Below are 22,419 nucleotides of genomic sequence, written 5' to 3' on the forward strand. Positions count from 1 at the left end.
CATGAGTTTGAGTGAACTCCGGGAGCTGGTGATGGACAGGGAGGCCTGGTGTGCTGCAATTCATGGGGTCGCAAAGAGTTGGACACGACTGAGCAACTGAACTGAACTGACATACCCAATTCCTAGTCCACATAGTAGGTCTAAATTTTGTCAAATGAATGACTTGGCAGTTCCACAATTACGAAAAACCAAGGCATCTAGAGTTGTTTTCCCATAAATCCCCTTCTTTGGGGTTCCCTCGGTCAGGCTGGGCTTAGGCTGCACAAACTTCCGTCCCACTGCCTGCTTTCTTCAGATCCACGCCTTTTTTTTCCTCGAGGAAAAGGTTCTTCTGACATCCTGATGTCAGAAGGCTCTTCTCTTCCTCGAGGAAAAGGCTCTTCTGACACCCTCCTGATGTCATGCTGCAGTGACATCATTACCGCTGACCACTGCGTCCCAAGCCTGTCTCCAGGTCCCTTCCCTTAGAAGCCCCCATCCTTCTCAGAGACAACCCCAGCCCCTAACACTCTCTCTGCCAAGAGCCCACACTGCGACGTCATGTCCTCCCGCCCGCGAGGCGATGACGTCAGGGCCCACGGCTGGCGTCACGTGCCCCCCCCGCTGGGGGCGGGCCTTGAGGGCGGCGCTTCCGGTCCGTGGAGCCTGGCGGCCAGAGCTGCGGCGGCGGCGGCGGCGGCGGCCGAGACGGGACGATGGCGGGCGGTGTGAGCGAAGCTCGGTTCGCCGGGTTGTCGCTGGTGCAGCTCAACGAGCTGTTGGAGGACGAGGGGCAGCTGACAGAGATGGTGCAGAAGATGGAGGAGGTGAGCCGAGCGGCAGTTCAAAGCGGCGGTGGCGGGGCCTCGAGGGGGGCGCGCGGGGCCGGGGGCCCGCGGCGGGCTGGAGGTGGCCCGAGGCGGAGACGGTCGCGGTGCTTCATGTTGGGTTGAGGAGACTGGGACGAGAAACTGGGGAGGGGGGCTTGAGGTGGGGTTGGGGATGAGGAGACCGAGGCTGGGGCGGAGCTGGGAAAAGCTCTTGGGTGGGACAGAGCTTGCGGGGGCTGGAGGGGTCCTGAGGCGGAGTGGAACGCGGATTAGGGAGCCTGGAAGGGGCATTCGGGGTCGTGGAGGGCTGTGGCCGAGTTTGGGGAGGCGAGGAGGAAACTGAGGGACCGAAACTGGGTTGGAATGGGTCGAGGGGACGGTAATCGAGGATTGGGGATGCCTGAGACGGGACTGAGGGGGCGGAAGGTTAGGTCTGGGCAGGGGTTGGTGTTGAGGGAAGGGTTGACGGGTACAGGGAAATAATTACTGGAATCTGAGGATAGGCTTTGAGGGGCTGAGTGGATTAGCTAGATAGGAATCTTAGGAAAGGATCGGGGGTTCCAAGATGGATGTGGGGGCAGTGTCTAGCTAAATCTGAGAGGTGGTTCTGAGATGGGCCTTAGGGGTGGGCAGGCGTCTCCAAGGCTGGGAGACACGGGGCAGCGGACTTACCTAGGTTAAGATCTGATTTGGCCGTTTATCTGAGGGATCCTTAGGGTCAGAGGGCCTGTTCTGGGTCTGACTTCATTTGGAAGGCGTCTTAACCAGTGTTGTCCCGGGGGCTCACCTCCGGTCTTGTGGATTGGCAGGATGCCATGCCCCGCTACGTAGAAGAAGGGAATGTGGTAATTCTAGCATGGTGGCTCTGCCCCACAGTGTCCTTCCTAGCTGGGGCCAAGGAGGATCCCTGAAGTTGTTTTTTAGGAGATAAACTGGAGGTCAGGGGCTGACAGCCCACCCCAACCTCTGATAGTAGACAGGCTGCCTGGTCTCTGCAAGGTGTGCCCCCTGCTGTTTCTGGAGATCTCCCTCCATCCCTTGTAGCAGGGTTTGTTCTCAGGGGTAACTGACTTCGCTCCTGGTGTGCTTTCTTCTGTCCTTCTCCCCCAGCCCTTTTGAACTCTTTCCCCGAAAGTCCAGCCCTGTGAATCTGGGTCCTCTCCAGGCTGGTAGACCCAGGCCCAGCCAGCTCTCCCCAGCCCACCTCCTGCTTTTGCTCCTTTGTCTCTGAAGTCTGAGCCTTCCCACGCCTACAGGGCCAAGCTTCTCACCCAGAAGCTTGTGTGGGGGCTTTTGGCTTGCTTTCTGCAAAGGGATTGACTGTTCAGCACTGAGCCAGCCCCCTTAAAAGGGGGCTTAGTATGGAGGTTGCACATTCAAAATCACTGGAAAACCCTCAACAGATCATTGTCCGGAGCTACAGAGAGGCCACTGTAGTAAGATGGTATCAGTCTTTCCATTAATCCACCCCTTGTATTCACAGGCTTTGTAACTTGGCACATATAACATTGCTCTGAGATGCAATTCACCCCATTTATGGTCTCCATGTGGCGCTTTCCTTTTAAGAGAAGAATAAGTGACAAAATCCATCTTTCTTGACTGAATGAGAGTTTCATGTCTCCAAAGAAAGAAAATCTTTGCTTAGTTAACTCTGCTTGTCAGTTGCCGGGAGACCTTTTGTTGACTGCCTGCAGGCATCTTTCTAGTTTAATAATAAAATGATAGGTATGTATTTCTAATGTGTAACACTGCCTACAAGTTAATTTTATTATATGTGACTCCTCAGTTTCAGGACAGAGTACTGTAGTTATATTAGTAGAACATTAATAGAAGTAAAGTGCCTTTTAGTGGAGGGAAGACTGTGGAGTCAAGTCAGTCTGCTGACTCAGGCTGTTAGGACAGCTTTACCTGTTCCTCTATCTGAGACACACCGTAAGTTACTATTTAAAGGGAGAGGCAGATTAATCTAGCAGGGTTTGTTTTTGTTTTTGTTTTTTTTTTAGTACAGGTGATCTTCATGCCAGAGTACCTCATACAAATACTGAGGACCAACCTCTCTTGATTAGGCCACGTGATTAAGTTAAATTACTCAGCAGAGGTTTGGTCTTCAGGGTATAGTGCTTTTATTAAAACAAGGAAATTGAACGTGAAAACCAGACTGCCTTAGCCAGGCAGCTCACCCAGCCATGGTGACCCTTCGAAAGTCCTGTTGCCCTGGACGTGTGTGGTGGGTTTCTGAGGGAAGGGCTGTGATGTGAACAACCAGCATTCTGGCCCTGGCAGTTTCACTCAGCTGCTGATGTTGCGTGTTGGTTTATTTGGGGGTGGCTGTGAGACAGAAGGAAATATTTGTGAAATAGCTTTGACCAGATGGCATGTTTATGATCTGGTGTTAAAGAACATTCGGGCTCTGGAATTATACATTCCGGGCCAGGCCTGGCCACTGCCCAGCTGTGTGACTGCAGGCAGGTCACCTCACCTCTGTGAGCCGCCACTGGGGAAGGGTATGTGGGAAAGAAAATATACTTCCTAGTTTTATTTTTGGCCGCGCTGGGTCTTGGTTTACACATGTGGGTTTTCTCTAGTTGTGGTGAGCGGGGCTATTCCACTTGCAGTGATTGGACTTCTCGTTGCAGAGAAGCTGCCCACGTGCTTCTCTCATGGGGCACAGACTTTAGGGCACTCGGGCTTCAGTAGTTATGGCACAGGGGCTCAGCTGCCCTGTGGCCTGTGGGATCTTTCGGGACCGGGGATCGAACTTGTATCCTCTGCATTGATGAGACAGATTCTTAACCACTGGACCACCAGGAAAGTTCAGTGAAAATACTTCTCAGAGTTGACTTGGGGATTATATTAGAGAGTGCGTGTTAGGTGCTTGTGTGAGTGCTTAGTCATGTCCAGTTCTTTGGGACCCCATGAACTGTAACCCACCAGTCTCCTCTGTTCATGGAATTTTCCAGGCAGGAATACTGGAGTGGGTTGCCATTTCCTTCTCCAGGGTTAGGTCCTTAACATGGTACATATTAATGGTGTTCAATAAAGAGTAATTGCAGGAGTAATTTGTAGTTCTCTTTTGGAACAGTTACTGACAATCATGCATATAAGGTCAGCCCAACCACATAACAGGGTCTTATTTCAAGAATCTAAAGTAGATTTTTATTTGTTATTAGCCTAAATTTTTTTTTTAGCTTTCTGTGGTTAGTGATTGTCTCAGTAGCTCTAGAATGAGACAGTAAATAGAACAGGACTTTCAGGCGGAGATCTCTTACCCTAAACTGAGGCCTTTTTTTTTTTTTTTTTAATTGGCAGAAGGAAGTGTTTTAAATTGTAGAGTAAGGCTTCTTCAAGCCTGAGGGGCTATTTTGTGGCGACTGCAAAGTGTGGCTAGGTTTTGAAGGCATTCACTGTTAGGTTTAAATAAGCTGTGTATTGTGCTTCACTTACATTGTTTTAATTGTGGCTTCTGAGCTGTAGTCCAGCTGGAAACTAGAGTCAAAAATGTTGGAGCGGCACACATTCTCATTTTCCCTGCCCGTGGGTTTCTCTTTTCCTGTTCCTCTTGTCTGCATGCAGTTCTCTAAAATGTGGTGTGTCCCTACTGATGGGCAGCTCTTTCCTTTTGCTCTGGGCTGATATTTCTTATGCACACGTTTTTATTTTTATGTCAAGTTATTTTTACTTGGCGGTGGAATGCGCCTTTGTCTGTCTGTCCACATTAACCCCATTGGACTTGCAGGGCACTCCCTTAAAAGGAACCATCGCTCAGGGGATTAGGCAGCTAAACCGGACCTCTTGGGTCATTCTTCCCAGTGTGCTTTCTGAGGAAATGCTGACGAGTTGGTGTTAGCTGAGGATTCACTAAGAATTCAAACTCAGAAACTCTGCTCCTGTGGCAGGTGAAACTGCCCACATGCAAAAACTGAGGATCTGAGAAACAGTTCTGTGGAAACTCAAGAGCCTGGTCTGGAAGAAGCTGTTTCCCTAAGGCGTGTTCTGGGGTGGTTTGTGTGGGGCTGCGAAGCTACTGCATGAATCATAATGGCTCTTTGAAGCGTACGGACCAGGGACTGCTTCCTCAAACGAGCTCTGAACGCTGGTGGGACTGGTTTTTAGAGGCTGAGATGTGAAACCCTTTTGAGTGGCTACTACTGGAGTATGTTTCTATTCCTGTCAGCCAGTCATTAATATATATAAAGGCGGCAACTTTTATGTTTAAATCTTCTCTTCCATGGACCTATGACTTTAACTCTTGAGTAAAACATTACTGTGTCCCAGAATATTTTCTGGAATCCAATATTGGCTGACTCTTTCTTTTTCAAAGAAGGCATCTGGATTTCGTGGAAAGACTATAGCTGCGACTTTGGTGACTTATTTCATTGTTTTCCAGCTCAGTGCGTCCCCTGGAAAGTGAGGACAGTGACCGTGCCTTCCTCTTAGGGTTCTTGTGAGGCTAAGTGGCATCGCAGGTGAAGCTGGTGGAGGGTGGCTCCCTTTCTTTGACGAGATTTTCAGAATTGTTTAGGCTGGCTTACGTGAAATCCGATCCCTTATTTTACTTAATTGCTGTCTACTTCCTCTGTATTGATTAAAAGCGCAGTGGGGGCGGCACAGCACAGAGCCGGCTTTTGTTACCGGCGATGTGACCTTTGGCAAACATTCTGTCTTTCCAGTTGCGGTTTCCTCGTTTTTCAACGAGGCGACAATAACAGCAAGCGCCTCCATAGGGTTGCAGGTGGGCTAAATCAGAGAAGTTGTTGGGATACTTATCACGGTACCTGGCACAGAGTGAACACTGAGTAGACTGTTGATATCGGCTGTTATTGCTAAAACTAAAAGGCATAATGTCCTGGCTGCCATTTCAAGCCGATTCCGTGTCTGGTCCACGTCTGTGCAGCACCCACCTGTGAGGCAGTGTAAAGGGTAGAAACATGAATAGCGTATAATCGCTGTATTATAACTTAGGGGAGAGATTCAGTGCACAGACATCCACAGCACCAGAGAGAATGGGAGGTGGGGGGCTTCGGATCGGGGAGATGAGACAGATGATGGTGTGGCCGCACAGCAAACTCACGCAGTTGGCGGGCGAGTGCGCCCTGGAAAGTGGTGGCAGCAGCCAGTCTTATGTTGCGTGTGCTGTTTTAGTCGGAAAGTCGTGTCTGACTCTTTGTGAGCCCGTGGGGTGTAGCCCATCAGGCTCCTCTGTCCATGGGATTTCCCGGGTAAGAATAGTGGAGTGGGTTGCCGTTTTCTTTTCCAGGGGATCTTCCCAGCCCAGGCATCAAACCCACATCCCCTGCATTGGCAAACTGGTTCTTCACCACCCAGCCGCCAGGAAAGGCCCATGTTGTGTATATTTTACCACAGTCGTTTGTTTATTTTCTTTAGAGGAAGAATAAGAGAAAGGCCACACATGAATTGTAAATAACATTGAATGTCAGATGAAGAGGGGCTTTCTGGCTAGGTTAGGTTCCTACTGCAAGAGATGGACTTTGATAGGCCGGCAAGCTTTAAGAAAATAAATGATGAAATACAGTAATTCCTGTAAGGGTGTGGAATGACACAAGGAACATCTGTGTACCTGCCAGCAGCTTAGGAAGAAAACGCGACCGAGCCAGAGCAAACCCTGTGCTCCATCCCGAGCGTGATTGCCACCCCCACCCCGCCAGGGAGCCACTGTCTTGAATTAGGTATTTATTTCTCTAAATTGTATATTGACAGAAGTGGGGGCTCAGGAAGGCGGCTGAGCCCGGGCACCGAGCAGGAAAGCTCAGGGCAGGTTTCATGACTCGTGAGTTACCAGGTCAGGTTTGCTCGTGTGAAGGGAAGTGACAAGAAAGAAAGCTGACGAGGCCGAGAGCCCGGGCAGGAGCTGCGTGGCAACTCACTTGGTAGCACTGAGTTTCCGTGACTCTGGAGCGGGGCCGCGGTGTGATCGGAGGAGCGCCGCAGGAAGGCCGTGCTGGCCGCAGTGTGGGCTGGGTTGGCGTAGGGGGTTCCGGAAGACCAGGCGAGAAGAGCTTAGGATTCGAGCCAGAGTTCTGGGGGGGGAGATGCAGACCAGCTGGCTGAGCCCCTTCCTACTTCCCACCCTCGTGGAGCTGTACCCCGCTCCGCTGCCCACTGAGGGGCCCATCAGCTTTGCCTTCCAAACACTCTTCCCGCTCAGTCACAGACACACGGCCCCTTAGCCTCTTTTGTGCCTCCTTGGTGGCACTTGACACACATTTTGTAAGTCCTTTGCTTCCCTGTGTCCCTGCCTGGCCCCGGAGTTCCATTCTTTGTGTCCCGGGCGCCCTAGCACAGGCCTGGCACATAGGCTGTGCCCAGTTCATGCTCCTGAGTGAGTGGAGCTAGATGGGCTTTAAGCGAAAGTGAGTAAAAGGAGGGCCCAGAGCAAGCCTGGAGGGGGGGGCGGTCCCTGGGGCCGTGGAGCCCGGCAGGGGGACAGGCACGGCAGTTACGTGGCCTCGTGCAGTGGGCAGTTGACTGTGCGGTTCTGGAGCTCAGGGATACAAATGTGAGAGCTAAGTAACCTCTCCCAAGCACTTGTTGAAATCAAGGCGAACATAAAAGTTTAAAAGGCCAATGGGCTTATCGTCGGTGGGTTGGGAGAAGGAAAGAGGTGCCATGGAGGCGCAAGGAGAAACGGGTCTGATGACTCGACTTTACAGACAAGTCAGCATCCTTTTGAGCTGCTTGTGCTGTACAGACTGGTCAAGAGGAGCCTCAGGACACGTGCAGAATCGAGGTGCTCTTGAGCCCAGTCAGCTCGGTCGTAGATTCGGCTTTATCACAGCGTTTGGCAGGTTGGTGCTCAGGGGACCGTGCCAGGCCACAGTGCCTGGTGTCTGTAACGACCTGTGCGTCAGCCTCTGCTCATGGGTGTGATTGCTGAGGCTCGGAACACGCTGGGGCAAGAGTTCTAGCTGGTTTATCTCCTTCCTCGGCTCCAGGGGGTTTTTACATCCCATCATCATTCAGGAAAACCATCCTACCCAATGGTACAAAGACGGAGGAAAATTCTAGTTTCTTCACAGGGAAGAGGGAAAAGAGAGCCATGGGTGGAGCTGTCTGGTCAGTAGGTTACCTTGCAGTGCACGGGGGAAAGCATTTAAACTGTGAGCAATATGGTCCGTCATACCAAAGAGTGTATGTGAAAAGCAGATAGTCAGATAGTTGTTACATTACAAGCAGTGCCATAGTTAATGTTCCTTTCCAATCAAATTTTCTATTGTCTCCAAGGTTAGCTAATGGCGCCCTGAGGTTATTTTCATACTGTAGCCCAGGGCCGTTGTTGGCAGGGGGACAGAGTAAGTGCTAATTAACGTTTGCCATCAGAAAGCGGCTTTCCTTAACGCGAGCACAGCTGATGTCGAGGAAGTTTATGCGTTTACTCAACCTTCATGGAGCACCTTGGGGATGTGAAACCACTAAGCCACAGAATTTTCATCTTTGAGGATCGCGCTGGTACACGTAAGCCGATCCCAATGTACCTGACGCAGTAGGGGTGAGGGCACGCCCTAGTGGGAGGGAGACCCGGAGAGCCTTTGCAGGGCTGGGGGTGATCCTCAGGAGTGTTTCCTGGTGATGACTCAGGAGCTGTGATTGCAAAGGTGAGTTAGCCAGGTAAGGAGGGAGAAGGGTTTCCGGGCCCCACAAAGAGAGACACGAAAAAGAAACAGCGGGTGCACAGGACTGTTGCAGGCCTCGCTGGAGGGACCAGGGCAGGGCATGAGAGGACGGGGTCAGAGAGGCCGGTAGAAACCCGACGGTCCCAAGCTTGTGGAAAGGGCTCGGGCTTCACTGTCCAGTCATAGGGAGGGTTTTAAGCCTGGGAGTGGCGCAGTCACACTTGGTGATTCATACAAATGATTCAGGCAGCCAGAGGGGGATGGATTTGAGGGGGTAAGACCAGAAAGCAGAGGGATCAGTCAGAAGGCTGAAAGAATTTGGAAGAAAAAAATTTTTTTCAGTCAGTCAGAATCTCTTAGCAGGGAACGCTGAACCCAGTGCCCAGTCTGCTGAATCTTGCTTTGCACACAACTCAGGTAACGACGCGCTTGGTCTTCTCGGCTTGTCAGTGGCAGATTTTTTACAGGGTGTAGGAGATAACTAGTAGACCCGATTATACACCATCAAGAAATAAATGAAGCTGCTCAAAAAATGGAAGATCAGCTGTTAAGCATAGTGGTTAAGACAGGATTTGGGTTGCTAGGAGACTTTGGACAGGGATGAACCTTCCTAAGTATTGGCTTCCCCATCTTTAAAATGGGAGGATTAAGATAGCATCCTTGAGAGACATTTGGAGGATGAAATAAGACGGTGTTTGTAAACTGGAACACAGTGCATGACAGTTTAAGAAATGCCCAGTAAGTAAAGCTTCAGCAGTTGTTAATGAAGTGGTTGGGGCTATTTGATTCGATGGCTTTTGATGGTGATTACATTAAAAGGGTTCCATGGTGAAGAAATTTGGGGAATCTGGTTAAATAAGAGGGGTTTTATTTTTGCTTTCCTTGTTTGGTTTCTCTCTTACAGCTATTAATAGCATGTATTGCAATATTTCCCACACTTAATCAGTCTGGTGGGGCTAGGTTCCCTGGGGCATACTTCGGCAACTGCTTATTTAAGGTCATAAATGTAGCCATCTGCTTCCGTGGCCCAGGAGTATGTTTTTATCACAGAGGGCTCTATGGTTACTTGATACTGACAATTCTGTCCCATCAGAGGCTGTCCTATTTTCATCTCTCTGTTTGAGAAGGCAAGGAAGTCTATATAGTGTATAAAATTTCTGATCCCAATTGATCAAACCTTTAAAAATTGCATTTTTAACATTCATATTATAGAAAAACTAAAAAATACAGAACTATGAAGAAGAAATACGTAGTCACGTGTGATACCACCACTCAGAGATAAACACTGTTAAACATTTTATATGTTTTCTTTATGTTTTCTGCCACTGGGATAATTTTGCATGTAGTTTTTGTCTTGTTTTTTATCTGTGAAGTTATGCCCTGAACACTTTATTTTTTGTCAGAAGATTCTTCAATGACATGATTTTTAGCGACTTATATTTTAATCATGTGGGTATGCTGCAACTTGGACAGCAAGGAGATCCAACTAGTCCATCCTAAAGTAAATCAGTCCTGAATATTCATTGGAAGGACTGATGTCTGACTCTGTGCAACCCCATAGACGGCAGCCCACCAGGCTTCCCCGTCCCTGGGATTCTCCAGGCAAGAACACTGGAGTGGGTTGCCATTTCCTTCTCCAGTACATGAAAGTGAAAAGTGAAAGTGAAGTCGCTCAGTCGTGTCCAACTCTAGCGACCCCATGGACTGCAGCCTACCAGGCTCCTCTGTCCATGGGATTTTCTAGGCAAAAGTACTGGAGTGGGGTGCCATTGCCTTCTCCGGGAAGGACTGATGCTGAAGCTGAAATTCCAATACTTTGGCCACCTGATGGATGGGAAGAATTGATGCATTTGAAAAGACCCTGATGCTGGGAAAGATTGAAGGTGGGAGGAGAAGGGGACGACAGGGGATGGGATGACTGGATGGCATCAGCGACTCAATGGACATGAGTTTGAGTAAACTCCGGGAGTTGGTGATGGTCAGGGAGGCCTGGCGTGCAGCAGTCTGTGGGGTCACAAAGAGTCTGACATGACTGAGCGACTGAACTGATGCTACAGTTATGTGACTAGTCCCTTAGGTACTGGGTTTTTGTTTTTGTTTTTGTTTTTTTGCTTTCATAATTTATATTGCAGTTAACATCTTTGAACATAAATCTATTAAAATATCAACACTTAAGAATGACTTATTTTCAAAAAATTATCTGGTGATTCTTTTTGTTAGAAATTTTATTCCCTGCATCAGTTAAAATTGCAGTTTTGTGTGTGTATGAAATTTAAGTAGAATAACTTAGAGTAACTGATTCTCCTTTGACTAATCCCTTTCTCTATCCACAGACTAGAAAAAAAAAAAAAACCTCGTTATTAGAATAGCATTTTCTCATACTGAACAGAGATGAATAATTTCAGTCATGTGAGAGTAAACGTTATCTAGTGAACTGAATGTTTGAGTCAGGTGTTGGAAGTTCATGTCATGATATATTTTACATGTAAAAGCAAAATCTTCTAAAGATGTAGTCTTAACACACACCCAGATCTTCCTGGAGAGGCGTTTTCTCACCTGCACCTGTGTAAAGACCATCCCAGAAAATTCTCATACATTCTTTCCTTGTAGGTTGTGGTTAAGAGGAGACGAAGAGGGGAAAACCCCGAAGCTGTCACTAAACAAGTGAACACTTTGGTTGGTTGTGCTGGCAAGGAACTACTAATAAGAAAAGCAAAGTTTAGAAGTTCTGTCTTCCATAGACTGCTTTCTTTTGGGAAAGGGAGGAGGGATCTGGACTTTAAAATTACAGTAGAAGCTATTAGTTGACCTCCCTCCACTTAACTAAAGTGTCCCAGTAATTGGCGCTCTCCAGGCCCTTCATCAGGTACAATGATTGATGCCTCCCCCCATCATGGTCAGATCCCCTGGGCATTTCGGCTCCGACACTGAGTAATTACCCAGAGTCAAGTGTGTTGGCTCTCAGACCTGTTCACTGATTTTATTTGTTATCGTAATCACATGATTTCATTAAATACTATGGCGACTGATGAACCGTGTGTGACAGCTGTAAGCTGGGACTTCCCTGGCGGTCCAAGGGTTGAGACTTTGCCTTCCAGTACAGGGCATGAGTGTTCAATCCCTAGTCAGCGAGCTAAGCTCCCACATGCCTCCATGGCCAAAAAGCAAAAACATAAAATAGAAACCCTGTTGTAACGAATTCAATAAAGGCTTTAAATGGTCCACATCAGAAAAATCTTAAAAAAAAAAACCTGTAAGCTGAGGGCTAACAGGTGATTCACTAGAGGGGAAAAAGCTAGTAAATTAGGTATGGACTTGATAGGGGGAGATTGAAGATTCCAGAAGGATTCTGCTCTCATCTTGCTTGTCCAGTGTCTTTTTTTAAGTTCCCCCACAGAGAGGTTGTGGTCTGGATGAGGAACTTTTGAAACTTGAGCTAGTGGACCTTATTTCTAAGAAAAGACCTTTGCCTTAAATGAAAAACATGGATAAGATCTGTAAAATTCTAAGTGTTTCGTGAGTCACCACTTTAACCAAACTGCTCAGTTAACCAGCAGCTGAGCTGACTGGTTCTGATAGTATGAAATGAGGGCTTCTCTGTTTCCTGGTTCACCTGCAGTGAGGTTCTGATTCCGTAGGAGTAGGGTGGGTCCAGGTGTGACAAGCCCCTTGCTTTTAGGAGATGAGGGTCAGAGACAGGTAACATTGTGGTCTGTTTGGGTCCCATCTTGCCTTCTGCTCCTCACCCCTCTCTGTCTCCACCCTGAGTCCCCAGGAATTGCAAGGCCCCTGATGCCAGGAATAACGCTTGTTATTGGCACAGCTGTCCACACAAGTCCAGGAAGTGGGGAGATCTTGTTTAGTTTTCCTCTAAATATTAGGAAGTAAGTCTTCTGGGGGAAAAAAAAAGCCCAACAGAACACCCTGGTATGTTGTGCCTGCCAGAAATAGAAAACAATCGAGTTGTGTGTCGCTGAGACCACTAACTTCTTCCCTGGAGCTAGTTTTTTGCATTTCTGTGTTCATTTTTGCATTTAAAGTGAATAACACTCAATTTTTAAGGTGCGAGCCAGCTCCATGTGGAAAGGATTGGTCGAGTCTGCATCCGTCATCTGCTGCTTTCTAAGGACAGCAAGTTTCTGTCAGCAAGAAGGATTTTGGTATCTGCCATCAGAAATAGCTGTCTTTTTTGGTCTAATACATTCTGTTTGAGTGGTTGTTTTGGTGGAACATTTGATAAGCAGCTGGCAAATGTCCTTTCCCGAGTAGGCTGTAGCCTTGGAGATGGTTTCACACAGCCCACGAGACTGTTGTATTTTAGAACAGTTTCAGAATGTTCTCCAGTTCTTTAACTGTATTTTTTGTTTTTTCAGGTTTTTAATTTTGTTAGCATGTTAAACAGTCCAACTCAGCAGCTGTTAAGTTTTTTCATAAAAACTCAAGGAATACTTGGGTTAAATCAAGCCACATTGGGTTGCGTTTGCAAGTCTCCTCTGGGATATTGTAGGCTTGGATTACAGGCTCCTCCTGAGAGGCTGTCTCTAATTGGAAGACTCTGATAAAGTGATTGTATCACTGGGAACATCTTTTCACTGAATGGAAGATGAATTTGGGTGTTCTGATAACCTTTAGTATATAAGCCTAAACTCAAGTTGCATACAACTTTGGTGAAATCCACCCTAAACTTAATCGGTGAACTAGATCAAGTATAGCACAGCTAAAGGAAATGAGGTTAACCTGGCTGAATGCACGCTGACCTTTTATCACCTAATCCCTAAGCCTGCTGTGTTTAAAGTCTTAATGCAACCTGAACATTCCTAGTAGGAAGTACAAAGGCTGAGATTTCTTCCGTTCTATATCTTTGTATTAAAAATAATTCTCTACTGAATTTTATTTATAGAGGAAAAGATCCAAATCAAAATTAATTTCCCACCAGAAGGAACCAGTATGTCTTTGAGAAGGATCAGTCTGGGTTGGGGGCCCCATGAGTACAGATGGGTCTGGGACATCTTGTTTCAGCAGAGAGCAGGGCAGCTGTCAGGGCCCGGGGGGGTGTCAGCCTGAGAGCCGGCTCGAGGTGTCTCCCACTGGCCGTGAACAACTTGAGCACTAGAAAGATTAATGACGACAGCTGGTTAAAAATCTGTTACCTAATAATGGTACCTCCAGAAAAAAAGCCTACTGGTTGTTTTTAGAGTTTACTGGAGCACTAACTCAGCCTTCTAAAAGTGGTTTTAAAAGTGGAGGGGTGGTGAAATCACACATTCATCCTGCTTTTCCTATATCAGTTATTTCAAGTACTCAAACAGATGAGGCAGAATGCTCATAGAGGAATGCAGGCCGATCCATACAGAAGGTGAAATTAAAGAATTTTTAGTAAGTGTAGTTATGGCATTGTAGTTAGAGTTAATAAAAGTTCTTGTGCCATTTTAAGGGTGAAATGATACTATGCCGAGATTTGCTTTAAAATACATTCCCTAAAGTGAGGAGTACAGGCAGATGGAACGCAATCGGTAAATGTTGCTGATTGTCGAACCCGGGAGAATGGCACCCAGGGATTCATTATATTTAGCCTTTGCTTTGCTTTGTGTTTGAAAATATAAAAAAAATAAATAGACATAAATAGGAGGGGAATTTAGATGGTTATTGGCACTTAGAGACGTGGTGGTAGACGTATAGACTGGCCTCTGTGTGGGAGGGTGGATTCTGTGGCGCAGTCGATGGCCCGATCATGCAGGAGACGCTGGGGCTGAACATCCTCACACTGAAGGTTGCAGGTCTGGAGCTCCTTCCCGGAACTTTTGTCTGCGGTGGTCTCTTCAACCTTCCTAAGACTGAATTTCCTTTTTCCCAAGTAAAATGGGAACAGATTTGTCTCACCCTCACCAAGAGGGTTAAATGGAGATAATACGTGACGAGAAGGTGGCACAGCGCCCAGCGTGCAGTGGGTGCTCAGTGAATGTTGGTTGCACATTGAACAGGTGCTGGCGAGTGAAGCTTTCCTGTCACCACCGATAACTCATCTTAAATCTTTAAATTCACATCTGTTTGACTCCCCCCCACCCCCCACTTTTCCTCCCCGGGGCCTTTTATTTGGAGAGCAAATGCAGCCGGGGCTGCAATGCAGAGTGAATGGTGCCCTCTGGAGTTGGGTGGTGTTCAGCTCCCATGGCCTCTCTCCAAGGGGGTCTTGATGCGGAGACTGATGCTCAAGAGGACAGACTGTATTCTGGTTGTCGTCTCTCCCAAGCTTGGCACGTAATGGTGCTTCTTAAGTATTTTTTGAATGAATGAATGAAATGAGCCAACCACTGTGTTGAAACATGTTTTGGTGGCTCTCATGATTCATAGTCTAGGTACTGGAGTTTGTGAGTGACTAAAAAAAAAAAGATATGTGAAATAAGTGGCTTCAATGGCAACCCACTCCAGTGTTCTTGCCTGGAGAGCCCCAGGGACGGGGGAGCCTGGTGGGCTGCCGTCTATGGGGTCGCACAGAGTCGGACACGACTGAAGCGACTTAGCAGCAGTAGCAGGCCATCACAATCATAACGTTACTCCCACATTTTAATAGGGTTTCCAGGAGGGCTGACTTTGAGCTGAAGAGAAGGGGTTGTGTGAAGCTGGCCGGGGTCTGATGAATCTGCAGATGCGTGTTGCGTGTCTGACGTCTGCGCCGTGGCAGGGGTTTTTCTTCACCGTCGTCATCTCAGCGTCCTCCCTTTGTGTCTCCCTCCCAAACTGTTACACTCCTGGCACACATAGTTTCGCCTGGTTGTTTGTAATAATGAGCATTTATCTGTGACATTAACTGTTTAAAAATGTATTATAAACATTCAAAGAAGCTAATTTTCAGAACAGTTTGGCAAGGTTTTAACAGCTGACGGGCAGTGGCCCAAGGCCACAGCAGTCAGGAGTCTTCCAGATCGAGCAGCACAAGCATTTAGTGCTAGGTGGTGGTGAGCTGGGTGCCGTGCCACGTTCTGGGCAAGAGGGCGTGAACACGACACAGTTCTCTTCAGGGGCCTGATGTTCTCATCAGAAGGCTGAGCATGTGCTTTTCCCGAGATGGTGTACATCTCGGGAAAAGCCATTCCACTTCTGTGTGTCGGGCCTTTGGCAAGATGGGGCACTCAGCTTGGGGGGCGGGGATGTAGACCCCCCAGGGCCGGTGAGAGACTGGCCACAGGTGTGCCGTCCCACCTCCAGGCCTGAGGGATGGAGCAGCCTGTGGAGAATGAGGGAAGGAGCGAGAGGGCTGCTTTGGATGAGGGTGGTGGCTGAGGTCACCTACAGCCACCCCAGAGGGAGGGAGCCCAGAGAACCCCTCCTCCTCTCAGGCTCCTCGCACCCTCAGTTCCCATCGCTGAGTCCAGCTGCAACCAGAAGGCACGTGGTGGCTGTGGTTCAGCCAGGCAGCCCCCTGGGACCCAGAGCAGGACGGAGAGTGGATCTTGAGGGGAAATAGAAGTTTCCAGCCCTGGAGTCATTTCCTGTGGACGCCATAACACATCACACAAACTCGGTGGCTTAAAACAAGAAAACTTACACTCTCACAATTCTGGAGGCTGGAAGTCCAAAATCAGGGGTGTCCACGCTCCCTGCAGAGTCTCTAGGGGAGAATCCACGCTTAGCCTCTTCCCGCTCCTGGTGTTGCTGGCTCCTTGGCTTGTGGCCGCATCACTCATCCCCGTCTCTGTCTTCTCTTGGCCTTCTCCCCTCTACATCTTCTCCTGTATGTGTTTCCTACAAGGACATTTGTCATTGGATTTCGGACCTCCCACATAATCCAAGGTGGTCTCTTTATCTTCAGATCCTTTACTTAATTACATCTGCAAACACCTTTTCCCTGAATCAGGTCACATCCCCAGGCTCCAGGCATTAGAATGTGACATTTCTTCTTGGGGACCACCGTTCAGCCCACACAAGCCCGTCACTCCCGGGAGTTGTGACTCAGTGGTAGTGTTAGCGTGACTTGGTTTCATTTGTCTTCAGTCAGTTGGCGCTCTGTGAGGGCAGGGTCTCTGCCTGCTTGTTCACCCATGTCCATCGCCTACCCTGCCCAGAGCCAGCGTGGAACAGTGCCTCATAAAATGCTTTTTCAGGTGAATGAATAAACAGATAAATAAGCACAGCGAACTGCAACGCAGAGTAAAACCAGAGGTGCGCTCAGTGAGGCCACAGGAAGGAGCCCAGATGTCACTGCATGTTACGGGGAAAGCCAGTTCAGGTGTACCAGCTGGGCCTCTGGCAGGACAGGGGGCACTCGGCTTAGGGGACTCCAGGGGTGTTTAATAAAGGGGTTCTTTACAAGGAGGTAGTGGGTGTAGACCCCCCGGGGCTGGTGCAGTTCACCGTGGGGTCTCACACTTTTAAGTGGATGGATTGAGTGGCGTGTAGGTTATGCCTCATGCCTGGCGATCCGAGAGTGAGAGTGTGGCTTTTTGAGGCCAAAAAGAGGCTGAAAGCCATGGCCAGAGCAGGGGTCTGAGGAGAAGGGGGCGCCAGGCTGGGAGCAGCGTGAGCAAAATTGTTGGCAGGGAGCGTTTTATCTGCCAGACAAGACGTTTGCTCGTTAAATAAAATGGGATCATTGATTGCATAAATACTAGGCCTTCTGAGCGTGGCGGTAAGTAAGAAGGCAGGTGTGTGTTTTAAATATTTACTTATTTACTTTGCCTGGTCAGGCCTTACTGGCCCCACGAGAGAGCTTCGTTGTGGCGCGTGGGCTTCTAGCTGTGACACGGGCTCAGTAGCTGCGGCTCACAGGCTTAGTTGCCCCAGAGCGTGTGGGGTCTTGGTTCCCTGACCAGGGACTGAACCCCCGTCCCCTGCGTTGGAAGGCGAATTCTTAACCACTGGACCACCAGGTTTATCCCAAACCTGTGTTGTTATCTTAGTTCCCAGCACAGATTCTGAGTCCTTCCTGGCTTTTGAGCATTTAAAGGACTTCTAATACGACTAAGGATTTCCATCCATTTCGTTGAAATTTGCTAACATAATTCAATAATGTCATTGACTTTGTTACGATAAGGATTATATAAAGTGGGAGGAAGGACCACTCTGTGAGTATTTTTCCATAAAAAGGTTTAGCTTGGAAACATCAGCAGGTGTACCCACCGAGTGTTCAGGAAGGAGCAGGTGTAGTTGAAGGGGCCGACCAGCCAGCTGGAATCCAAACTTCCCACAGGAGAAGCATCTGGTTTAGAAGATGTGGCCTCACTGCACCCCCGAGCCCTGACCCAGCGCAGGACAGCGGGGCACAGGCCGGTTCCCGGGCTGCCCCCAACGCCTCTCGTCTGTAATACCACTCTTGTCGCCCAGAGGGGAGTTTAGATCTGTTTTCTTTCTTAACCAACTTCATTTTTTACCACACTCCTTCAGATAAATAATGACCTGAGCATCTGAGGTGGCGGGTGGATTCTGTGAGAATGTCCTGTGGTGATGTGTGAGCCCCCACGAGAGGGGAGCACCACTCGGCCTGGACAAGCGTGTGGGAAAGACCTTCGTTGTTTTATTTGTTTTAAACAAAGGCAGCTTCTCTCTCTAGAGCCTCTGCCCCTCTGGTTCTATTAATATCTAACAGCTTTTTTTTTTAATTAAAGCATAACTTACTGTTAATTTATACATACTTATTGCAGTGATTCACACATTGTTTACAAGTAGAAAGAGGAAAGTTGAAAAAAAAAGTCACACCCTTGAGAGGTCGCTGTAGGCTGCGGCTGACCATCCTTTCCGACAGCCCTGCTCACAGATGAACCGATGGGCAGAAGTCACTGTATAAATCGAACTTAACTGTAAATGCTGCCATCACACATCTCAGTTTTCTTTGATTTTGAACAGAAAAGGAAAAGGAAACTGAAGTGAAACTGAGCAGACATATAAAAATGTTTTGTTACCACAGAGAGATTATTTCCTGAAAAGATTTCTCTATGGTTAAGAAAAAGGATCATGAGAAACCATCAAGAGGTTGGAGAGCCTGTTTTCAATTTCAGGGTCTGTGGCTCTGCGCGGTGGGCCTCTCCCGGTGTCCTCGGGTCTGTAGGACAGGAGGTTGAGAGTTGGATCGTCCCATCACCCAGGGTGCTGCTGCTTCAGCCTTGCCGAGTGTGGCTTGTCCGGTCCCCCGAGTCCTGTCCCCACCTTTGCTTTGCAAATGATAGAATAAGGCTGGCCGCTTCCTCCCAGCTTTCCTCAACTGGGATGATGAAGAAGAACATCAGGGAGGAAGGTCTTTCCCTACCCACGGTTGTATTGGAAGAGCTTTGTCAGAGGCTGAAGAAAGGGGCTTCTCCCCACCTCAGCCACTGTCCTCGCCACCAGTCTCCACAGTACTGCCCACCCCCACCCCAGAGAGCACTGCAGGTGTGCCTTGGAGGCCACTGGAGATTTTCCTGATGTTCATGTAAAAACATCTGAACACTTGGGGATGGAGAGAAAACAGCCAGCTTAACAGCCGTCCCTGCGGGTTGAAGTTTTAGTTTGCCTCCGTGCATCCTGTGTGTGACTTGTAGCCGTGAGTCTGACCTGACTTGGGTCCCAGGAAAATACGCTTTATTCATAGACATACTTTAGGGCAAAGCTGTGAGGCCGGATGCTTTGCTGGATATTGGGATCACCCAGGGGCTTTGAAGACACTCCAGAACTGGTCTGGGTATGGGGGATTTGTGAACACCCCCCTTCCCTCCTAGGTGGTTTAGTGGTAAAGAATCTGCCTGCCAGTGCAGGAGATCCAGGAGACGTGGGTTCGATTCCTGGGTTGGGAAGATGTCCTGGAGAAGGAAACGGCAACTCACTCCAGTATTCTTGCTGGAGAATCCTATGGACAGAGGAACCTGGCCGACTTCAGTCCATGGGGTCGCAAAGAGTCAGATATGAATGAGCATGCACATTCCCCATCTGGGGACTCGGTTGACACAGACAGCCCCGCTGTAGGGTAGCCCTTGGAGGTGGTGGCGCTTGACAGTGCTCTGAAGATGGGAAAATTCCTGATCTGATCACCCTTAGATCCAGGCTGAGTGAGACCATCCGCAGAGGGTCTTGGGACCCACAAAGTCTAAAGAGCTCTTTTAAGGGAGCCCATCTGTTGCATAAAGGATTTGGGGCATCAAGCACAGCTCTTTTTTTCGTTTGCCAGACCTGGCCTCACGTGACTGGCCTTTTAGGGGGTGAGAGCGTCTCCCTGCTTCATTCAGCAGATCCTTGCTGAGTGGCGCTGTGCGCTGGGTGCTTGGCCCACCACGGACGACAGGACCTGTCAGTGCTCTAGAGGGGTTGACAGCAAGTGGGGACATGGACATAGTGCTCGCTGACTTTCACTAGAGATAGGGAAGAAACAAGGCACTGGGACAGGGGGTGGCAGAGAGGACAGTTGGGGGGGCCTCTGTGGACAAGGCGCTAAGCTGGGGCTCGTGGGCAGAGCTTGGTTGGCTCTCGGAACTAGCGGGACAGGGTGAGTGAGGGCCAGTCACCCCAGGGCTCAGAGCTCAGGGCACGACGAGTTCTGTTCCATTTTCAGTGATCTGAGGACAGAAACATGCCTGTTCCTCTCAGAGTTTATTACACACAGAGCTGATTGAGTCAGAATGACAGTTTGCCCGGGGAGGTGGGTCTGGACTGTGACCTTGAACCCCTTTGCTCCTTTCTTGTCCATCAGATGAGACCAGTAGGAGCAGAAGATCTCACCAACAGTTTATTTGTATTTTTTGTTTTAAAAAAAAGATGTATGATGTTTTGCCATGCTGGGTCTTCATTGCTGCACTTGGGCTTTCTCTAGTTGCGGTGAGCAGGGGCTACTCTCTCGTTGCTGTGGTTTCTCTAGCTGCTGAGCCCAGGCTCCAGGGTAGGCATGCTCAGTCATCGCGGCACATGGGCTCTGGAGCTTGGGCTCAGTAGTTGTGGCACACAGGCTTGGTTGCTTTGCAGCATGTGGGGTCTTCCCAGACCAGGGATTGAACCCACGTCCCCTGCACTGGCCGGCGGATTCTTACCCTGGACCACTAGGGAAGCCCCTATAGATGGGGAAACAGTGGAAACAATGTCAGACTTTATTTTTCGGGGCTCCAAAATTACTGCAGATGGTGACTGCAGCCATGAAATTAAAAGACACTTACTCCTTGGAAGGAAAGTTATGACCAACCTAGATAGCATATTCAAAAGCAGAGACATTACTTTGCCAACAAAGGTCCATCTAGTCAAGGCTATGGTTTTTCCAGTGGTCGTGTATGGATGTGAGAGTTGAACTGTGAAGAAAGTTGAGTGCCGAAGAATTGATGCTTTTGAACTGTGGTATTGGAGAAGCCTCTTGAGAGTCCCTTGGACTGCAAGGAGATCCAAGCAGTCCATTCTGAAGGAGATCAGCCCTGGGATTTCTTTGGAAGGAATGATGCTAAAGCTGAAACTCCAGTACTTTGGCCACCTCATGCGAAGAGTTGACTCATTGGAAAAGACCCTGATGCTGGGAGGGCTTGGGGACAGGAGGAGAAGGGGATGACAGAGGATGAGATGGCTGGATGGCATCACTGACTTGATGGACATGAGTCTGAGTGAACTCCGGGAGTTGGTGATGGGCAGGGAGGCCTGGCATGCTGCAGTTCTTGGGGTCGCAAAGAGTCAGACACGACTGAGCGACTGAATTGAACTGAAACTTTAAATTTGGACTTCCGTGGTGGCTCAGATGGTAAAGCGTCTGCCTACAATGCTGGAGACCCCGGTTCAATCCCTGGGTCGGGAAGATCTCCTGGAGGAGGGAATGGCACCCCACTCTAGTACTCTTGCCTGGAAAATCCAATGGACGGAGGAGCCTGGTAGGCTATAGTCCATGGGGTCGCAAAGAATCGGACACGACTGAGCCACTTCACTTTCACTTCCCTTCCACACTTTAAATTGAGAGGTGATTGTAGATTCACGTGCAGTTGTAAGAGATAACACAGAGATCCTGTGCGCCCTTTCACCCAGGTTCCCCCAGTGACAGCAAACCAGGCTTTTGACACTGATAACAGAGCAGGGAACCACGGCCATGAGGAGCTTCCTGCTGCCTCTGACAGCTGCGTCCCTCCCCCTAGCCGTGAATCAGTCTCCGTTTCTGTAGTTCTGTCATTTCAGGAAGTGTTGTATGCATCGAATCATGGAGTCTGCGCCCCTGTGAGTTGTATTTCCCCCTGCTCGGCCGAGTGGCGCGGGTCTTCACCCGGGCGTCCACGTGTCTCGGCAGCTTGTCCTCTCCCAGGGCTGCGCCCCGCTCCTGCTGTGGGTGGCGGCTGTGATGAAGCCCTTCGCCTGCTGAAGGACACCTGGGTGGCGTCAAGGTTTTGATTATGTAGCAGGCCATTCTGGTCACTGATGTGTAGGGTTTTTTTGTGAACATAAACTTTCACCTTTCTGGAATAAATGCCAAAGCACACAACTTCTGGATGGTATGGTAGTTGCCTATTTTGTTTAAAAGGAGTTTCTGAGCTGTTTTCCAGGGTGTACAGTGGTTTATTTTTGTTTTGTTTTTAAAAAAATGTATTTTATTGAAGTACAGTTGGCTTACAGTGTTTCAGGTGCACAGCAAGGTGATTCAGTTACATAAATACACATACAATATTTCTGAAATTATTTTCCATCGAGGTTATTACAAGATAGCGACTGTAGTTCCCTGTGTTGCACAGTGAACCTTTGTTGCTTGTTGCATATCTGTGTTTTAATCAAAAATCTAGCAGTCTATTCATACTAAGTCAAACAAGTGGAATCAAAATGCCATAATTTTTTTAGTTAGGCAAAAATTCATAAGTTTTCTAAAATATATGTATTATACATATTTATATGTATACATCAGATATGCAGATGACACCACCCTTATGGCAGAAAGTAAAGAGGAACTAAAAAAGCCTCTTGATGAAGGTGAAAGTGGAGAGTGAAAAAGTTGGCTTAAAGCTCAACATTCAGAAAACGAAGATCATGGCATCTGGTCCCATCACTTCGTGGGAAATAGATGGGGA

The 22,419-nt window shown here is 48.6% G+C and overlaps 1 protein-coding gene across 1 annotated transcript in view; it reads left to right on the forward strand.

Moving 5' to 3' along the window:
• Positions 1-627: 627 nt before the first annotated feature.
• The window catches only part of VPS37B (VPS37B subunit of ESCRT-I), a 31,428-nt gene continuing 9,636 nt past the window's right edge, over positions 628-22,419 (forward strand). Inside the window, exon 1 of the mRNA XM_019977036.2 lies at positions 628-806. Within this exon, the coding sequence (XP_019832595.2) occupies positions 696-806 (111 nt within the window). The 5' untranslated portion in view covers positions 628-695. The remainder of the gene's footprint in view (positions 807-22,419) is intronic.

This window comes from Bos indicus, chromosome 17 (assembly GCF_029378745.1).
Source record: "Bos indicus isolate NIAB-ARS_2022 breed Sahiwal x Tharparkar chromosome 17, NIAB-ARS_B.indTharparkar_mat_pri_1.0, whole genome shotgun sequence".
NCBI classification, from domain to species: Eukaryota; Metazoa; Chordata; class Mammalia; order Artiodactyla; family Bovidae; genus Bos; species Bos indicus.